Raw genomic sequence first — 17,690 nt, forward strand, 5'->3', positions numbered from 1 at the left:
TATGGAAAAGCTTCTTGGTGTAAAAATCTATCCATATTTTCATTTGAAAGGATTAAATTGTGGCGTTTGTATAACTCAGTATTTGTTTTACTACCTGTCATTATACCAGAATCTGTAGCACATTTATATGTGGTCTTTTAAAAGCAGACTTAGAACAATCATGTAGATACAGGTGGTAGCCACACCAGTTAGACCTTTACAGGAGAGGTTATCTAAATAGAAAATGTCCTCACCAGCCTCTCCTTTTCACTCATCTTTGCTCTTTATTCCTCTTCTCCTTTCCTCTTAAAATTGGCCTTCCCTTTTTTTCAGGCTACACATATTCACTTGGGGAACTTGTCAGGTCCCCTAGCCTTAAACACCTACCGTCTCTGTGCTGATGGGTCCGAAAATTGCCATAACCAGGCCAGGCCCCTCCCTTGAATGCCAGACTCATTTATCCGCCTGTGTATTTAACATCGCCTCTCGGATGTCTAACAGACATCTCGAATCTACCCCTCCCCTTCTTCCCCTCCTTAGTGGATGGCAGTGCCTTCCTTCTACCACCATGGCCGGAAACCTGGGGGTCAGTTCTGACTCATCTGCTGAAATCTCTCTTTGTTGGATTGTCAGTTTATGCCTGGTAGAAACTTTGGCCACATTACAGATGCATATTAGGCAGCTCATCTTCTCTAACAGCATATCTCTTTAAATAAAAATAGATCAGGGCTTGTAAATCCAAATGCCTTCTGAGCTAGGCAAGTAACATAAAGAAGGAACCAAGCCAGGAAGGGACTTGAGTAAACTGGAGAACATGTGCTCCATGTAAAAAACCAGCTGCTGTGCCACCATAGTGTGTCGTTGCCGTGTGGAAATAGGGCCTGTGTGTTGCTCAGTTTCCTGATTTTTTAAGAGAAGCTGGAAATTCGAATTTTTGTGAGAAATTTGTTTATTTTACAATGCTGGTAATTAATATAAGACACACACTGCTCAGTTTATTTGGCCTAGAGGCTACCAATTTTTAACCTCTGAAATACACAATATTACTCCATTAGTCTGTTTCTGTTTAATATTGTCTTTTTTTCTTTGTAGGTTTCTGAACGCCTGAAAGTGGTGGATGTGATCGGCACCAAAGTCTACAGCGACGGAGAGCAAATCATTGCTCAGGTATAATGCTTTTTACGTAATTCAGTTTCGGGTTATATTCCAAAAAGTTCTTATACATTGTAAATCTTGACCAGGTGTTCTTATGTGTCTGTAATTAGTCTGTAGTGATGGATTAAATGAATATTACATCCATCAAATGACCTATTACAAATGGTTTAATTTACAGCCATTGAGCTATTTGAATATTTTTATTTACATCATTAGCTCCTGATGAATATGTATTAAATCATCAAATGGCTTTCTGCATAATTTTACATTTGGACATGACATGAAATTCACATATATGTAAAGAAAAAGATGTCATTTATAAGAGGAAAAAAGAGCGAGTGTCCATGAGATTCGTGAGGACTCGCAGGGTGCGGTGGAAGATACTGGAGAGTTCTGCGTCATCACTTCATGATGAGGCTCCTCCCTGATAAATTAACCGAGGAGGGAACACACTGCTCACAGACCATCCTGGCCTGCAGGCATCAGTGGGGCTAAGGGGCTGTTCAACCTTTATTCCTTTGCTAAGATCCCAGTTGGAACCAGTAGTGTCACATACCTTGCTTAGAGTAGGGCTGCCAAGAAGTAGGATTTATGAAGATAGTTGAAGTTCACAGGTAAAGCATGCAGATGATAGCACCTGATTTCCTAGGTACAATTTTTGAAGAACAGATTTGCAATAGATTCTGTAATTTTTGTACCATGACATTAAACTGGATTGTGCTCTTTCTCTAAAATATCCTCTCTTCTTTTGATCTCTGTAGAACAAGATTCAAAGTGTGTGAGACTGAGGAAAGAGTGATTGTTTTAGAAGGCAAAGAAACAAGTAAATCAGTCTCCACACGCACACACACGCACATGCACAGATTAGAGCAGTCGGGGATTGCGAAGTGGAGTCAAATTAGAGAACAGAGCTGAGGTTCTGCCAAATAAATTGATAAATGACAAAGTATAGAGCACTCTTGGAATGATTTCTTTTAGCCTTTTCTTTTGAAATAATTATAGATTCACAGGAAGTTGCAAAAACAGTACCGAGAGGTCCCAGGCACCCTTCCCCCCCGTTTCTCCCCGTGCATCTGGCACCACTGTAACATCACATCAAGACTAGGACACTGACACCGACGCAGTCCACAGACTCCATCCAGGTTTCACATGCGCTTAGAACATGTTTTGAAAACAAACAAAACGACACAGTAGTCGATAGACCTATTATGATTCAAAACATTTGAAAATTTAACATGAAGCTCTTATGAAAACCTCATATAAAGATAAAGGAAAGAAGATATGTATATTATACTTAGGGTTTATCAAAGATATTTTGAGGTATTAGTTGTCTTTTAAGCATTTATAAACATACATGTCAGCACTATATTATATAAACCTAGGCTCCACATTTATTTTTGTCATGTAATCTGATACTGTATTTCTTGAGTTGTCCTAAAGAGTTGTGAAATACCTAGGTTTCTCCAGAACCACTTTGAGAGGCTCAGAAAAGCCAGTATTTGTTTTCTTTCGTATTATACTCTTTAATTCAGAAGGCATCGTTGGAAATGAAGACAGCGTTCATTCAAAAACAAAGCCAAGAAAAAAAAACGGGTCTGTAGTTAGAATGGCAGCACTTTTCTTTGGGAAGTTGTTCAGGGCCTTGCGGTGGAGTGTCAGGAAACTGGCATCTTGGAGTTGGGTCCCTAGCTAAGGGCAGTGAAAGCCTCAGGCCCACATCTCCCGTTTCCCAGTAACTCTGGGTGCTTTCTGCTCTTTGGGAGTCAATAGGCTCCCTCAGGTCCCCAGGCCAATGTATTAGGATGACACAGGGTGGACAGGATCGGCAGACGTGTGCCTGCTGACTGCGGAGACGCTGCTGGGAAATGGTGCTGCTATCCAGGCTGAAGTTGGGGTCAAATTCTCACCCCCCTGTTACTTGCCATATTTTCTTGGCTAGTTTTAGCAGAGATGCTATAGTAGAGAGTATTTTATTTCAAATAATTTTACAAGTGAAATCGTTACTATATAATTGTCGATCGTAACCTCTCATTTTAGAAAGGTAGTTTGTTCCTCGAGGCCTCACTTTTCAGGCAAATCGTGTGAACACTGGGGTCGGATTGATTTCAGGGGTTTGATGGGGAACAGGAGTGCCGTCAGCTGCATCTGCATTTTCACCCTCTGTTTTTGTTTTATTCTCACAGGGAGATTTGGCTGATTCTTTTTTCATCGTAGAATCTGGAGAAGTGAAAATCACTATGAAAAGGAAGGTAAGCGTTTGTTAAGTCTAAAAGTCCACATAAAATTAGAAAGGAACATAACAGATTTTCCTTCTGAAGTTTAGACTAAGGTTAGCTTTCATTTTTCATACGCTGGGTAAGAGTTAATGCTTCTATCTACCTTGCCAGGGTAAATCAGAAGCAGAAGAGAACGGCGCAGTCGAAATCGCTCGGTGTTCCCGGGGACAGTACTTCGGAGAGCTGGCCCTGGTGACTAACAAACCTCGAGCCGCTTCCGCTCACGCCATTGGGACCGTCAAATGTTTAGGTAGGACTCATAGCGGTGGGCGTGCTGCTCCTGGTTGAAATTACGTCTGCACTTCATATATTCACGTTGTATGTGTTATTTTATTGGGTTCACACGTCTTATGGTCCCCACAACATATAACAAGGTTAGGATTCATGGCATTATAAAATCAATTTGCGGAAGCCATTTTTTTTCTTTAACAATCTTTGCGTACATACATATCGTGTTCTTTTTTTTTTATAGGCATGAAATAGCATCTTATTTTAGGAGTTAAAATGAGAATTCCAAGTACCAGGTTTATATCTAATCTTTCAAAACAACATGCACTGTGTTCCTCAAAAAAGAAGGCTCAGACGACATTTTTATAAAGTACGCTAAGCTGTGCAGGGAGAGTCGGAATGTCTGTGGGAGTACTCACTCCTCCTGGTTCTCGGAAGCAAAGGTTCAGGTCTGTCAGAGCACAGGGAAATTTTCTTTGTGGTTCCACTGTTTATTACTCTCTTATACTACATAGCAGCCTGACAGAAATGCCATCTTCGGCTGGAAGACCTCTCTCTATATATGAGACTTTATATACGAGAAATAGCTTCCTTAATAATGAGAAACGTAATTCAGGAGGTGTGAATATTGATGACATTTTCTTTAAGAAAATTGATTCAAGGGGCTAGCCTTGTGGTGTGGTGGTTGGGTTTGTGTGCTCCACTTTGGCGGCCTGGGGTTTGCCAGTTTGGATCCAGGGCGCGGACCTAGGACCACTCATCAAGCCATGCTGTGGTGGCATCCCACATACAAAACAGAGGAAGATTGGCATAGATGTTAGCTCAGCTGCAATCTTCCTCACCAAAAAAAAAAAGAAAGAAAGAAAATTGAGGGGCTGGCACAGTGGTTAAGTTTGCACACTCTGCTTCAGCGGCCTGGAGTTAGCCAGTTTGGATCCCAGGCGCGGACCTATGCACTGTTCATCAAGCCATGCTGTGGCAGGCGTCCCACATATAAAGTAGAGGAAGATGGGCACAGAGGTTAGCTCAGGGCCAATCTTCCTCAGCAAAAAAGAGGAGGATTGGTGGCAGATGTTAGCTCAGGGCTAATCTTCCAAAAAAAAAAAAAAATTGATTCAACAGTAATTAGCCACTCTGTGCTCCTCATCCACAGTTCAGTAGAATAAACTTAGCTTCAGTGTTCTTAAGATTTGCAAGTATCCTCAGAATTAACTTCTTACAGAAGTCACTTTTTAAAAGGTTTTAAGTAAGTATAATATTAATCAAGTGTTATGCTTGGATGAAAGAGAACACAATTAGAAACTGACAGGTAATTTCCCGAGTGGAGATAGTAGACAGTAAGAGTGAAGGTAGTGTGAGGGAAGTCCTGTTAATTTCTTGCTAGAATAAATTATTCTATTCACATTAAAGGAAATTTGAGAAATACAGAAAAGGCAGGAAAAACCAGGAGTCACCTGTACCACCACCAGCCAGTGACTTCCACATCCTAGTGTAATGTCTTCTTGTCTTTTTTTATTTGCATGAGTTTCCTGTTTTTAATTTTGTAAACTGCTTTTTCCATTCATTATAGCAGAGGCATTTTCATTCATTTTATTACATCAAATTGTAATATTCTATTAGTTATCTATGCACATTATACATGATTAATCATTCCCACTGGTAAATATTTTGAAGGTTCTGGCTTCATTTTGGGGGTGAGCAGCTTCCTGGTGTGTGTGGGTCTAGACTACTTTTCCATATATAGGATTTTTCCTTAGAAATGGTCTCAGAAGCTGGTTTTCTCTTTCTGGCTTTTGATATATATTGGCAGATCACTTTTATTTGTACCAGTTTGCATGCTACCAGCAGTGCAAGAATGTCCACGCACTCAATTCTTGTAAACATTGCCTTTTTACCTTTGTGAATTTGAAAGCCAAAACCCCCGGTATTTTAATATGTATTTCTTTGGTAGAGAGTGTGAACATATCTTCCATGTGTATATTATAAATTTACTTTAAAAAATGCATGAGACAGGCAAGCAAAGTGACATATGGCACAAACTCATGGAAATGGACAGAACATAATCTGGGTTGCCATTTTGAGTTGACTAGACAATAGTATAAAAGAATAAAAATGTAACAGGTCCCACTGGGTCTTCACAACATGGCCTTGTAAACCCCGACGAGGGAAAACAGGGTAGAAAACACTGTCTTGCCTTAAGGAGTTTCTGTTACTAAGGTGGTGACATCAAAACTGATGTAATTTTTTAAACTCCAAGGCCTTGCCATGACAGTCGCTCCTTCTCTTCCCAGCGCGGATGGGGAACCTCCCGCCAGCCTCGTGGTGCACATCGTGTTGCCGAGGGCGCCCGGCTGCTTCCTTTGTGAAGTGGAACATTTTCCCTTTTATGCCTTTCTCTTGTGTGTTATAATATTGATCTAAAAACACTGTTGCGTTGTGGACATACATGCAGAATGGGTATCAGAGACGACTTAGAAATTCTGCAGATTTACAGAGACGGTGATTGATTTGTCTTTATTCTCCCCTTTGCTCAGCCATGGATGTGCAGGCGTTTGAAAGGCTTTTGGGACCTTGCATGGAAATTATGAAGAGGAACATTGCCACCTATGAAGAACAGTTGGTGGCCCTGTTTGGAACCAACATGGATATCGTGGAACCCACTGCATGAGGCAAAAGTGTGGAGCAAGAAGGCCTGTAGTGACCAAGCAGGCAGTAGTGGTTAGCCCACTGACAATGTGTTTGTGTAGATGCCAAGCATTTTCTGTGACTCCAGGTTTTTCCTTTTTCTACATTGACAATGTATCTGTAAACAGAGTAGTGATTTAATAGTCAATAGGCTTTAACATCACTTTCCAAAGAGTAGATCATAAAAATACCGACAAACTGATAAAAGGACTTTCTACTCCACAGAATTATGATTTGACTGAAAAAGTTTATTCAAATGATTGTAATATATGGAAAGTATCAGTGTTTAAGAAGATAATTCAAGGGTGTTCTCATAGGTGGTGTGTGTTCATTTTGACTTTCTCAGACTGCTGTGTTAGTGATATGCCCACGTAAGAGGGATCCTGGCAGTGAATCATGCTGTACAGCATGGCCTCATATTCTTTTTACAACTCACTATAGCTAGTAAGTACAGTTTTAATCATTTTTGTTTTAAAGTTCTTCTGGCTTGATAAGTTATGTGCTGGCCTTGGCCTATTGGTGAAATGGTATAAAACATCATATGCAATTTAAAGACCTTTTATATTTTTGCAATAAAGTACATTTTGACTTCTTTGGCATATGTCAGTAACCTACATATTCCAGTGGTTTTAAGGACAGGCAATTTAGTCATTATGATAATAGGGAAGGAGAAATCTTTTTTAGATGAGAGATCATTAACACATTTTCCTTGTAAAGAATATTTCTCTGCTTCCTTTTTTCATTTTGCAATTCTCTGTTTTCTTTATCTTTAAAAATTAGTTCGACATGTAATGTCACAAAGTTTTTTTAAAAAGCTATTTAAACTTATCTGTCTTCTAAAAGCCCGAGATCTTACATATACTGAAAAAGAAAAAAAAAAACCCTCCTATGCCAAAACAGTTTTGGGGTCCTTGTCACCACGCCCACAGGATGTTTCTTTGGCCTTCGCTAGGCAGACACAGTACAATCCTTTGCAGACACCTGCTCCCGTGGTTTCCCTGAAGGCCGTAGAGAGAAGTTTTTATCAGCAAAACCATATGTAGAGATAAAAGGGGTTTCCGTCCATTCCAGGTGTCCCCATTAGGCCTTGCCATTTGCTTTCATGTAGATTCATAGGTAAAAGGGCAGAAGGAACTCAGACTGAATAGATTTTCATTGCTAACTGCTCTGCTCATTATTCTGCTCCATAAGGTGAATTTAATTTTATTCAGCCAAAGCAATATACTCTTATGTGATTTCTAGGCCTCCAATGACCCCAGTGTCCAGAGAGATTAATTGTAACCAGTTCATTTTTAAATGCGCAATTTCATTTTGGGAAACATGTTTCAGAGAAATAAATATACATGGGTAAAATTATTCTGTGGCTAGGGTGGTCTTGTTCGAGAATGTTTATGGTCTTACTTGTAGAATGAAAACGTGGTTAAAATATGTTAATCAGATAATGTATATATAAGAAGTTAAAGTATGTAAAGTATAACTTCAGCCACATTTTAGAACACTGTTTAACAATTTTGCAAACTTTCTGGTAGGAAGAGAGCTTACTACGTGAGGATGACTTCTTTTCTATTTCAGATTTTATTTTAAAAGCCGTGTCTGTTAAACAAGAAAAAACACATCGAACCCCAAATTCCTGGTTCGTCATTCTGAATTCTTAACTTGATTCACTTTTTCCAGTTACGTATTTTGTTGCATAAACTGATTGTTAACTCTTCATGGAATAGCAAACGAATTCCTCTCAAATAAAGAACTCTGACCAAGGTTGTACATGCCAGTTACAGTATTTTCAGTATTGTTGGTTATATTTAAATTTTCCTTATAATAAAGCACACTTTTATAATAAAATATGTTGTTTTTAATGAAGTTTTTTTTTTTTTTTTTGGCTTGTTTCTTTAGTATGACTTGCGTAGTGCATCCTGCATTATGTGAAAGCATGATAGTGCTGTGGCCTATGTGGCAGCGATCCCCTTGGGCATAATACAGCAAGAAGTATTCTGTATGGCAATAGGTTTTCTAAAATTTTAACTATTAATCATATGTGATATAAATAACTGTGGTATATTGCAGACTAATTTGGCCATTTGGGATAACTAAATAAATCTGGGAATTTAGGGAATTTCTGTGTTAAAGTAACTAATTAAAATATCTCTAGTTTGACTCGTGGATGTCATTATTTAATCACTAACCAAGAATCCTTACCAGGTGGAAATTCTCTGTTGAACTTTCATTCAAGGATGCATTGTAGGTGGTAAGAATTCTTCTTGGAGAACTTTTTTTATATATAATAGTTTATAACATTGTGAAATTTCAGTTGTACATTGTTACTTGTCCATCACCATACATATGTGCCCCTTTACCCCTTATGCCCACCCTCCAACTCCCTTCCCCTCTGGTAACCACTGATCTGTTCTCTTTATCCGTGTGTTTATCATCCACGTATGAGTGAAATCATATGATGTTTGTCTTTGTCTGGCTTATCTCGCTTAACATAATACCCTCAAGGTCCATCCATGTTGTTGCAAATGGGACAATTTGGTCTTTTTTATGCTGAGTAGTATTCCATTGTGTATATATATACCACATCTTCTTTATCCAGTCATCAGTCAATGGGCACTTGGGTTGCTTCCACATCTTGGCTATTGTGAACAATGCTGCAGTGAACCTAGGGGTGTGTCAGTCTCTTTATATTGTTGATTTCAAGTTCTTTGGATAAATACCCAGTAGGGGATTGCTGGGTCATTGGGTATTTCTATTTTTAATTTTTTGAGAAATCACCATACTGTTTTCCATAGTGTTTGCACCAGTTTGTATTCCCACCAGTGTGTATTAGGTTCCTTTTCTCCACCTCCTCTCGAACATTTGTTATTTTTTCTCTTGATGATTATAGCCATTCTTTTTTTTTTTAAGATTTTTTTTTTTCCTTTTTCTCCCAAAGCCCCCCAGTACATAGTTGTGTATTTTTTAGTTGTGGGTCCTTCTAGTTGTGGCATGTGGGATGCCGCCTCAGCATGGCTTGATGAGCAGTGCCATGTCTGCTCCTAGGATTGGAACTGGTGAAACCCTGGGCCACTGAAGTGGAGTACGTGAACTTAACCACTCGGCCACGGGGCTGGCCCCAATTATAGCCATTCTAATGGGTATAAGGTGATATCTCAATGTAGTCTTGATGTTCATTTCCCTGATGATTAGTGATGTTGAACATCTTTTCATGTGCCTATTGGCCATCTGTATATCTTTGGAAAAATGTCTGTTCATATCCTCCGCCCATTTTTTGATCGGATTGTTTTGTTGTTGTTGTATGAGTTCTTTATATATTTTGGAGATCAACCACTTGTTGGATATATGATTTGCAAATATTTTCTCCCCGTTGGTGGGTTGTCTTTTTGTGTTCCTGCTTTCCTTTGTCTTGCAGAAGCTCTTTATTCTGATGAAGTCCCATTTGTTTATTCTTTTTGTGAGGAAGATTGGCCCTGAGCTAATATCTGATGCTAATCTTCCTCTGTTTTATGTGGGATGCCACCACAGCATGACTTGAAGAGGGGTGCTAGGGCTGCACCTCGGGATCCAAACCTGCAAACCCCAGGCTGCCGAAGTGGAGCACGTGAACTTAACCAGTACACCACCGGACCAGCCCCATTTGTTTATTTTTTTCTCTTGTTTCCTTTGCCTGAGTAGACATGGTATTTGAAAAGATCCTTCTAAGACTGATGTCAAGAGTGTACTGCTGGGGCCAGCCTGGTGGCTCAGCAGTTAAGTTCGCATGTTCCACTTCAGCAGTGCAGGGTTCACTGGTTTGGATCTCAGGTGTAGACCTATGCACCACTTATCAAGCCATGCTGTGGCAGGCATCCCACATATAGAGTAGAGGAAGATGGGCACAGATGTTAGCTCAGGGCCAGTCTTCCTCAGCAAAAAAATAGGATTGGTGGCAGATGTTAGCTCAGGGCTAATCTTCCTCAAAAAAAAAAAAAAAAGTGTACTGCCTATATTTTCTTCTAGGAGTTTTATGGTTTCATGTCTTACCTTCAAGTAATTTTTGTGTATGGCAAAAGATAATGGTCTCCTTTCATTCTTTTGCACATGGCCATCCAGTTTTCCCAACACCATTTATTGAAGAGACTTTCCTTTCTCCATTGTATTTTCTTGGTGCCTTTGTTGAAGATTAGCTGTCCAGAGATGTGTGGTTTTATTTCTGGGCTTTCAATTCTGTTCTATCGATCTGTGTCTCTTTTTGTACCCAACCATGCTGTTTTGATTACTATGGCTTTGTAGTATATTTTGAAGTCGGGGATTGTGATGCCTCCAGCTTTGTTCTTTTTTCTCAGGATTGCTTTAGCTATTTGGGGTCTTTTGTTGCCCCATATGAATTTTAGAATTCTTTGTTCTATTTCTGTGAAGAATGTCATTGGGATTCTGACTGGGATTGCATTGAATCTGTAGATTGCTTTAGGTAGTATGGACATTTTAACTTTCTTCCAATCCATGTGCATGGAATGTCTTTCCATTTCTTTATGTCATCGATTTCTTTCAGTAATGTCTTACAATTTTGATTGTACAGGTCTTTCACCTCCTTGGTTAAATTTATTCCTAGATTTCTTTTTTAATTTTTGTAGCGATTGTAAATGGGATTGTATTCTTGAGTTCTCAGAGAACATTCTTTTAACACAAAGATGCTTCCCCTTATTTGTTTTAAATAAATATCAAGTGTGTGTCTAGGTGTGTGTGTGTGTTTCCTACATGTCAATATGAACTAGGGCTTGGTGCAAATATTTTAACATATACACTATGTGTGACACAGCTGGGTGAATGTATTTGGCTTACTGTTAATAAACTCTTGCTAGCAGACTATTTAAAATGCTAAGGAAAGCTGCAAGTGAAACAGGGCGTGAAGCAAAGGCCTTTGATTTTATTGAAATATGTAAGATTAAGTGCTAGTCCTTTTCCTTTCTAAAGCATCTTTAAAATACTGATATAATATTCCCTAATTTTCTCAAGAAAATGTCATGTTTATAACAAGGATTAGATGACCTTAGGCATTCTTAAAGAAACTTATACGCTGTAAGCCTAGAGCAGTAAGTAATGCATCTGCATAAGCCAAGGCTTTGTTAAGGAACTGAAGAAGGCATTCTAATATCCAATTATGTTAATACCTAAGGGAGAAGCAGAATTATTAATACATCAGGGAGAAATAGAATTATAAGGAATGTTGAGTGACTGAAACTATATAGTTGTTAGTCTTCACAGGTATTTTTTAAAAACACCTTGAAAGTATTATGGAAATAGAAACAGTAAAGCACACCAGCTATTTTCCGAGGACTTGTTTGCCCAACAATAACTATGAGAACTTAAGTCAATTCACCTGTATAACCCAGGAGAATCAGGAACTTGAAATTCACCTACTTTGTGAGTCCATGGCAGAACTCATGGGCCACTGAAAGCTCTTGGTTCCTTGGGCAATTCTTGGCCTCATATATTTTCCTAATAATGATGTTATTGAGCCCACTGTATAGAGATATTTGCATAAAGTTTCCAAAGGAGACATTAAGATTTTTTTGAGAGGAGAACTTTATTTGACCAACAGATCTGAGTCATTCTGTCCCTTTTGATGCTCAGTTTGTAAATCTAACATTGCCTAGGAAATCCTGAAGAAGCTGTAACATTGATACGTGGGAAGATGTGATGATGTGTGATGTGGAAGTAAATGTCTATACCAGAAAAATGAAATGCCCCCTTTGAGGTGGCTCTCCCACATTTTGATTTAACCACAGCCTGACCCTTGCCATTTTCCCAAATATAAAAAATACTACTGCAGAATGTGCAGACAGGAAATGTTTTGTTAGTACCAATTATAACGGAGTTGCTATAGTAAGGAAAGGCGTTTTGTACTCTCAACTGGAAAACCAGAAGAAGGCCCTTATTTCCAGGTGCAAGGGGAAGTTGCAGTGCCACCTGGAAATGGACTCTGAGGTGACAAAAGCAGCCTTGGCCCTTGACTGCAACAACCCGGAAGTGAAACCCTAAATGTTTTCTTTTTTTTTTTTTAAAAGATTGGCACCTGAGCTAACAACTGTGGCCAATCTTTTTTTTTCTTTTTTTTTTTTAAAGATTGGCACCTGAGCTAAATGTTTTCTATTTAACAGGAAAAAAGTTAACAAAGTGGAACCCTTGAATGAGTTTATGAGCAATAAATATGACCAGTCAAAATGTTGGATAAAGTTCTGATTGCTGATTTTCCATCTTTGTCCTAATTGGAAATGTCCGTGTATCCTGCTGAGGAACAGGAGAATAAATGTGTATTCCTAGCATTCCACTGCCTCTTTTAGACCAAAGACTGACAGTTAATACAAGTGTACTTCCCTTTACAAAATAACTATATTCTTGAAATGTACACAAATGACATTTTTTTAAGCCAAATCATATTTTATTTTAGGAGAGATGCTTGCTATAAAGACATCTTTAGCAAATCTTTTTCTCCTAATTGCTCCTTAAAGCTGAACTTAAATATCGTCAACATTTTTATTACTATAGCACATTATGACATGCTGTTTAGCTTGAAGAATTGAAGTATATTAATTAGACACATGGTGTTTGCCTTTGTGTGACTGACACCGTGAGGAAGACGCAGAATAGTCCCTATTATATAATGTAGCTAGAAGATGAGACCTGTTCTCAAATGCTAGTGATGAAGATATAGAGCAAGAAAGCACATGGGAGCTATTCGAGAGTCAGTGTTCAAAAGAGCATATGACGTACGGCCTAACACATAATCCACTACATGTTAACATGAAAACTCATGCTGCTTGTTTTCCCCTATGTTTTCACTCATTTTTTCTGCAGGCATCTATTCATTGCCCAGACAAAACGTTGCGTAAGAGATGGTGACTGAGAGAGGAGGAGGAGCTGATGTAAACACTGGGGGAGGCGAATGTAAGCAGAAATATCAAGCGTGGCCCAGTGTGGTAAGACTACGCACATACTGTTCTTATGGTTTTAATTGCATTGTAGCAGACTTAATTGTCTCTAAAATGAGGTGCATTTGACTGGAAACTGAAAGAAAATACACAGAGAAGGGCCTGGGATACCAAACAGACATGAGCAGAAAAAAGTGTGGGAAATTGTGGTCCACGGTTCAGATAACAGGAATTATCCAGTCTAGAAAATTTCCAATCAAAGACATGAGAAGAGTCATTTGAGCAAATGAAAATCCTCATATTGCTGCTGCTTGTTTTTCCAAATTGGAAGTAGGATTAAGTAGAATTATTTGTTGCCCTCTCTAAATACTCACATTTTCATTTATACCAAATGGGACAACTTACAACAGCTTTTTGAGGGCAATTGAAACCACATAGGTAGTCCCCTCTATGTCCTGAGGATGGCCAAGTTTATTTCTCTAGACTTGGATCTTCTAAACTCCAAACACGTTCAGCTGCTAACAGGAACCCTGTACATCAATTTCTTGCCTACACAGCCAGTTCATCATCTAAAGTTGAACCCATCCTTTCCCCTCTCCCCGTCTCAAATCTGTTCTTGCCAGCATTTCCTATCTCAGTCAATAGCATCAACAAAACACAATCACCCAAGCCAGAAACCTTACCCAAGCTAGAAACCCAACAATCATTCTTGATTTCTCTTTTCTCCCTTGACTCTTCCTCCTGCTGGTGATAATGTTGACCCACATACTGACCACCGAAGAAGGGTCTTGCTTTATGGTCATCAGAACCAAATTTAAACTTTTAGTTGCATCAGTAATTACAAGCACAAGAAACACATAATACATCTTTGGCTCCAAGGCATTTCATTACGATTTGAGTTTACCTGAGTACTTTCAACTAATTATATAACTTTATAATAACTCATTTTAAAATATGGTAAGATATATGGAAGGATATCTGTGAGAGTTTAAATAGTCTACCAAGAAAGATGCTATCTGAAAAGTGTGGGCACTTACTGTTTTAGACCACACATGTGCTCCATTTCCTAATTTTAGTACTTGATTTGAGTGATTTCATTTGCTTACCTTTTGACAATTTGAAAAGCGACATTCTCAGTATTCAAGCAGTGCCGTGTGCTTGAACTTTTTTCTTAGTCCAGCAGTGTAGTCATTGGTAGGCCAAATGTGGTGGAATCAAGGGAAATACACTGTTTAATTTCACCCCTAAATAGGATTTACCTTTTTATTCTTACTATCTTTAAAAAATTAGAACTTGATATTTCATTATGATAACAGAAGTAACTTTACAACTGTTGAAAAGACATCTTGATTTTAGATAACTTCCTGACACATTTTGGCATAGTTTATGTGTATAATTATGTGGGTGTATATATATTGTACCTGTGCTAACCAAGAGTGTTATTTAAAGATACTGATTTTTTAATGTTAATTTTATCGTGGAGACATCTGAAGAACAGATAAAAGTTCTTTAATTATATCTGTTTCAGTGGAAGAGTAGAATTTATATATGTAAAGATTTCCAAGGAGATCTTACTAGTTTGGTGCTTTAATCTTTGTTCTGGCTTATGAGTTGGCTGATTTTGTCAGTCACCTAAATAATAATAAGGATGTTCCTGTTAAATATACATCAGGTACTAATGTCATCAATTTCCCAGGGAAGTCAGAAGACGGAACTAATTGTCTACTGAAAGGGGTAGAGAATTCTAACACAGATACTTAATCAGTTGTGACTGAACTATCAGAATTTTACCTTTATATTCAATGACTTGGGCAAAGATGAAAGTATGTGAAAATATTTTATATCTTTGTATCTTTATCAGTCCAGCACAGTGGGCAACAAATAGTAGGAACTAAATATTTTTGAATGAATGAGTGAACAGAAAAAACTTCACAGTGCTACTAAAAGATAAATTCTTACTTCTAAGAATGCACAATATCTTGATCTGAAGTGGAAATTATTCTTCCCATCACAGTGTCCACGAAGAAAAATATCTGCACTAAGCCTTTAGTAAAGACTTTCAAATAGAAAAACTTTTCAAATAAAGTAAGGTTTAACCGAAAGCAGAACTCCTGGTTTATGCAATGAAGAGGGAAAGGAGGGGTTCATGCTCTTGAGAGCTCATTCTTTTGAAAGGAAAGCTTTTTAGTTTCCTGGAGGGAGTTAGTTATAAATATCTCAGATTTTAATTTTAAATGAGTAAGTAAATTCCACGGATTTTTCTTATGAAGAACTTACACATTGGAGTTTATAGTGTCAATTTTGGGGCACAATGAACCTCCACTGAAAAAACAGAGGAGGAGGAAATGAGGAAATAAGGATCTACAGGATAGCAGGGACACAGTCAAGTTCTTTTTTGGATCACAATCTCTGAAAGATGATCGGTTCAAATCTTGTACTTTTTCCTCAGGGAAAAACGTAGGCATTTTCTTGGCCCTCTGAATTATCTTAAGAAAAAAAACCTGTTTGATTACTATTCGTGAATACAGAAAGTACATCTTTGATCACAGAGAGGACTATCTTACAAATAATTTCACTTCAAGGATTCAAACAGGGAATCACTAAAAGAACTGAAAACTCATTTCAACATAGGGTTATTTGGGATTTCTTCATTTCTTATGTTACTTTTAGGTAGATTTAAAAATTCAAGAAATGTAGGGAGTTTAAGAATAATTAGCTATGATTTCGCGTTCTTTTCAAAAGTTTGACTTTACGGATTTCTTACTAATGTAAGTTCTCCTCTTAAACACTAAGCATACATCTAGTAACCTAAAGATATAAAACCTACAGCATAAATGATTAAACACCAAAGGTTCAAAGGAAAAAAGCTTAATCATGTCTGTGTAACGTGAACGGTAAAATCATCAATTACAAAATAGGTGGACTGTGCTGGGCAGCCATGTTTAAAGTGAAGACAACTATAAAGCAAGAGAAGCCAGCCTCTGGTGAGTCAGAGCATTAGTAAGTTAAGGAGGAACTCCTAGTAGAAACAAATTGGAAAGACATTCTTCTCGTTCATCAGTGGCCAGCTGTCAGGAGGGGGAAAATGGCTAACAAAAACTCACCAGAGAAATTTAGACAATGATTCCCAAATTAAGTCAATTTAAGTCACAAATTATACCCCTCTGGATTACCTTAAGCCCCGAGCAAGCCGGTCAATATAGAGAACACCAGTTTGACTTGCTTCAATTTCAAAGTCAATAGTAATCGCCCACTCCGCTTCCAGCTTTGTAAATTCTCTAGACCCTGAGCTTCTCTCTCGCTGTTCATTCCCAAGCCTCTCAGTGCCTGGCACATAGCCGGCATTCAACAAATCTTGGGTGAACTGAACAGAGCTGGCAAAGAAAACCTCTCAAGTGTCTGTCCCGGGGGGTGGCGAGGCAAGGCTCAGGAAAAAGGAATTCTAGTTCTTCCCGCTGGAGCCCAGCACCACCTTTATTATCCCCATCATGCCTGCGACCGTGATTTGTGGGTGACTGGGTCCCTCGCGAGGCTGCTGTGCTTCCGCTTGTGCAGTCATCTCCTTCCCCTCGCACTAAAACAATACCTTGGCCTCCAGCCAAACTCGAGCAGCGAGCGATGCTGCCTGTTTATGGCCCGGAATGGGTGCTGCTCTGAGACGTTGGGCCTGTTCTGAGCGCTAGCACAGGCCCAAAGGAAGGGAAGAGGCCAAAGCTTTAAAACACTCCCTTCCTCCGCCCCCTCCCTTTTGTCCTAGACACCAAAACAAACGAGCTGATACACGTGTCCCTATGACTCTTGTTTACTATCAAGACTGCGCTTTCCACGCACCTCTGGGATATGTAGTCCAACCGGTTCCTCCGGCCTGCAGTTTCCCAGAGAAAAGGAGGAAGGTTGAGACTACGAACCCATAATCCATTTCGTGGGCGAAGTTTGGCTTGGGTCCCCGGAGTCTCGGCAGCAATCCAATCCGAAGCGCTCGCTGTAGTGATTGACACGCCGTCTTCTCCAGTAAACACAACACAAAAGTCAATACAAGCCCGCCCCCCGAGACGGACCACGGTATTACCCAATGGGGAAGGGGAAGGCCCGAGTGGCAGTCCCGCAGCCCAATGAGGGAGCGAAAGAGCTGGGAGGAGGCTCAACCCCCGGGGGGTTGAGGGGAGGGGGAAGACGGAGCTTGAAAGACTTGGTAATGGCGACGGGTTTGGTAAGTAGGAAAGTTTCGGTTGAGGAGTGAGAGAGGCGGCGGGAGCAGGAACGCGCGCCAGGGAGGCCGGCGTCAGTCGGAGAGGGGGTCTGCGAGCCGCCGGCGGGGTTGTCGCGGCCGGGGCGGCCCGCGCCGGAGCTGCCCGCACTCGGCGGCGGGTTTGTTGTCCTCCCGTTCGGGAAGGGGTGGGGGTGGGGCGGGAGGGGCAGGATCCCGCGGGGCCCCGGCGGCCGGGCGAGCTCGCGGCCG

At 39.7% G+C, this 17,690-nt stretch overlaps 2 protein-coding genes across 3 annotated transcripts in view; both read left to right on the forward strand.

The window, feature by feature from the left end:
• PRKAR2B (protein kinase cAMP-dependent type II regulatory subunit beta) overlaps nucleotides 1-8,165 on the forward strand; it is a 109,247-nt gene extending 101,082 nt beyond the window's left edge. Inside the window, exons 8-11 of the mRNA XM_046670520.1 lie at nucleotides 1,072-1,146; nucleotides 3,318-3,383; nucleotides 3,522-3,660; nucleotides 6,173-8,165. Of these exons, the coding sequence (XP_046526476.1) occupies nucleotides 1,072-1,146; nucleotides 3,318-3,383; nucleotides 3,522-3,660; nucleotides 6,173-6,306 (414 nt within the window). The 3' untranslated portion in view covers nucleotides 6,307-8,165. The remainder of the gene's footprint in view (nucleotides 1-1,071; nucleotides 1,147-3,317; nucleotides 3,384-3,521; nucleotides 3,661-6,172) is intronic.
• Nucleotides 8,166-17,331: 9,166 nt separating this feature from the next.
• Nucleotides 17,332-17,690, forward strand: part of HBP1 (HMG-box transcription factor 1) — a 28,915-nt gene continuing 28,556 nt past the window's right edge. The window contains exon 1 of one of the 2 annotated variants that reach the window (XM_046670006.1): nucleotides 17,332-17,441. In XM_046670006.1, the coding sequence (XP_046525962.1) occupies nucleotides 17,427-17,441 (15 nt within the window). In that variant the 5' untranslated portion in view covers nucleotides 17,332-17,426. The other variant, XM_046670008.1, reaches the window with a different exon arrangement.

Source organism: Equus quagga, chromosome 8 (assembly GCF_021613505.1).
Source record: "Equus quagga isolate Etosha38 chromosome 8, UCLA_HA_Equagga_1.0, whole genome shotgun sequence".
Classification (NCBI taxonomy): domain Eukaryota; kingdom Metazoa; phylum Chordata; class Mammalia; order Perissodactyla; family Equidae; genus Equus; species Equus quagga.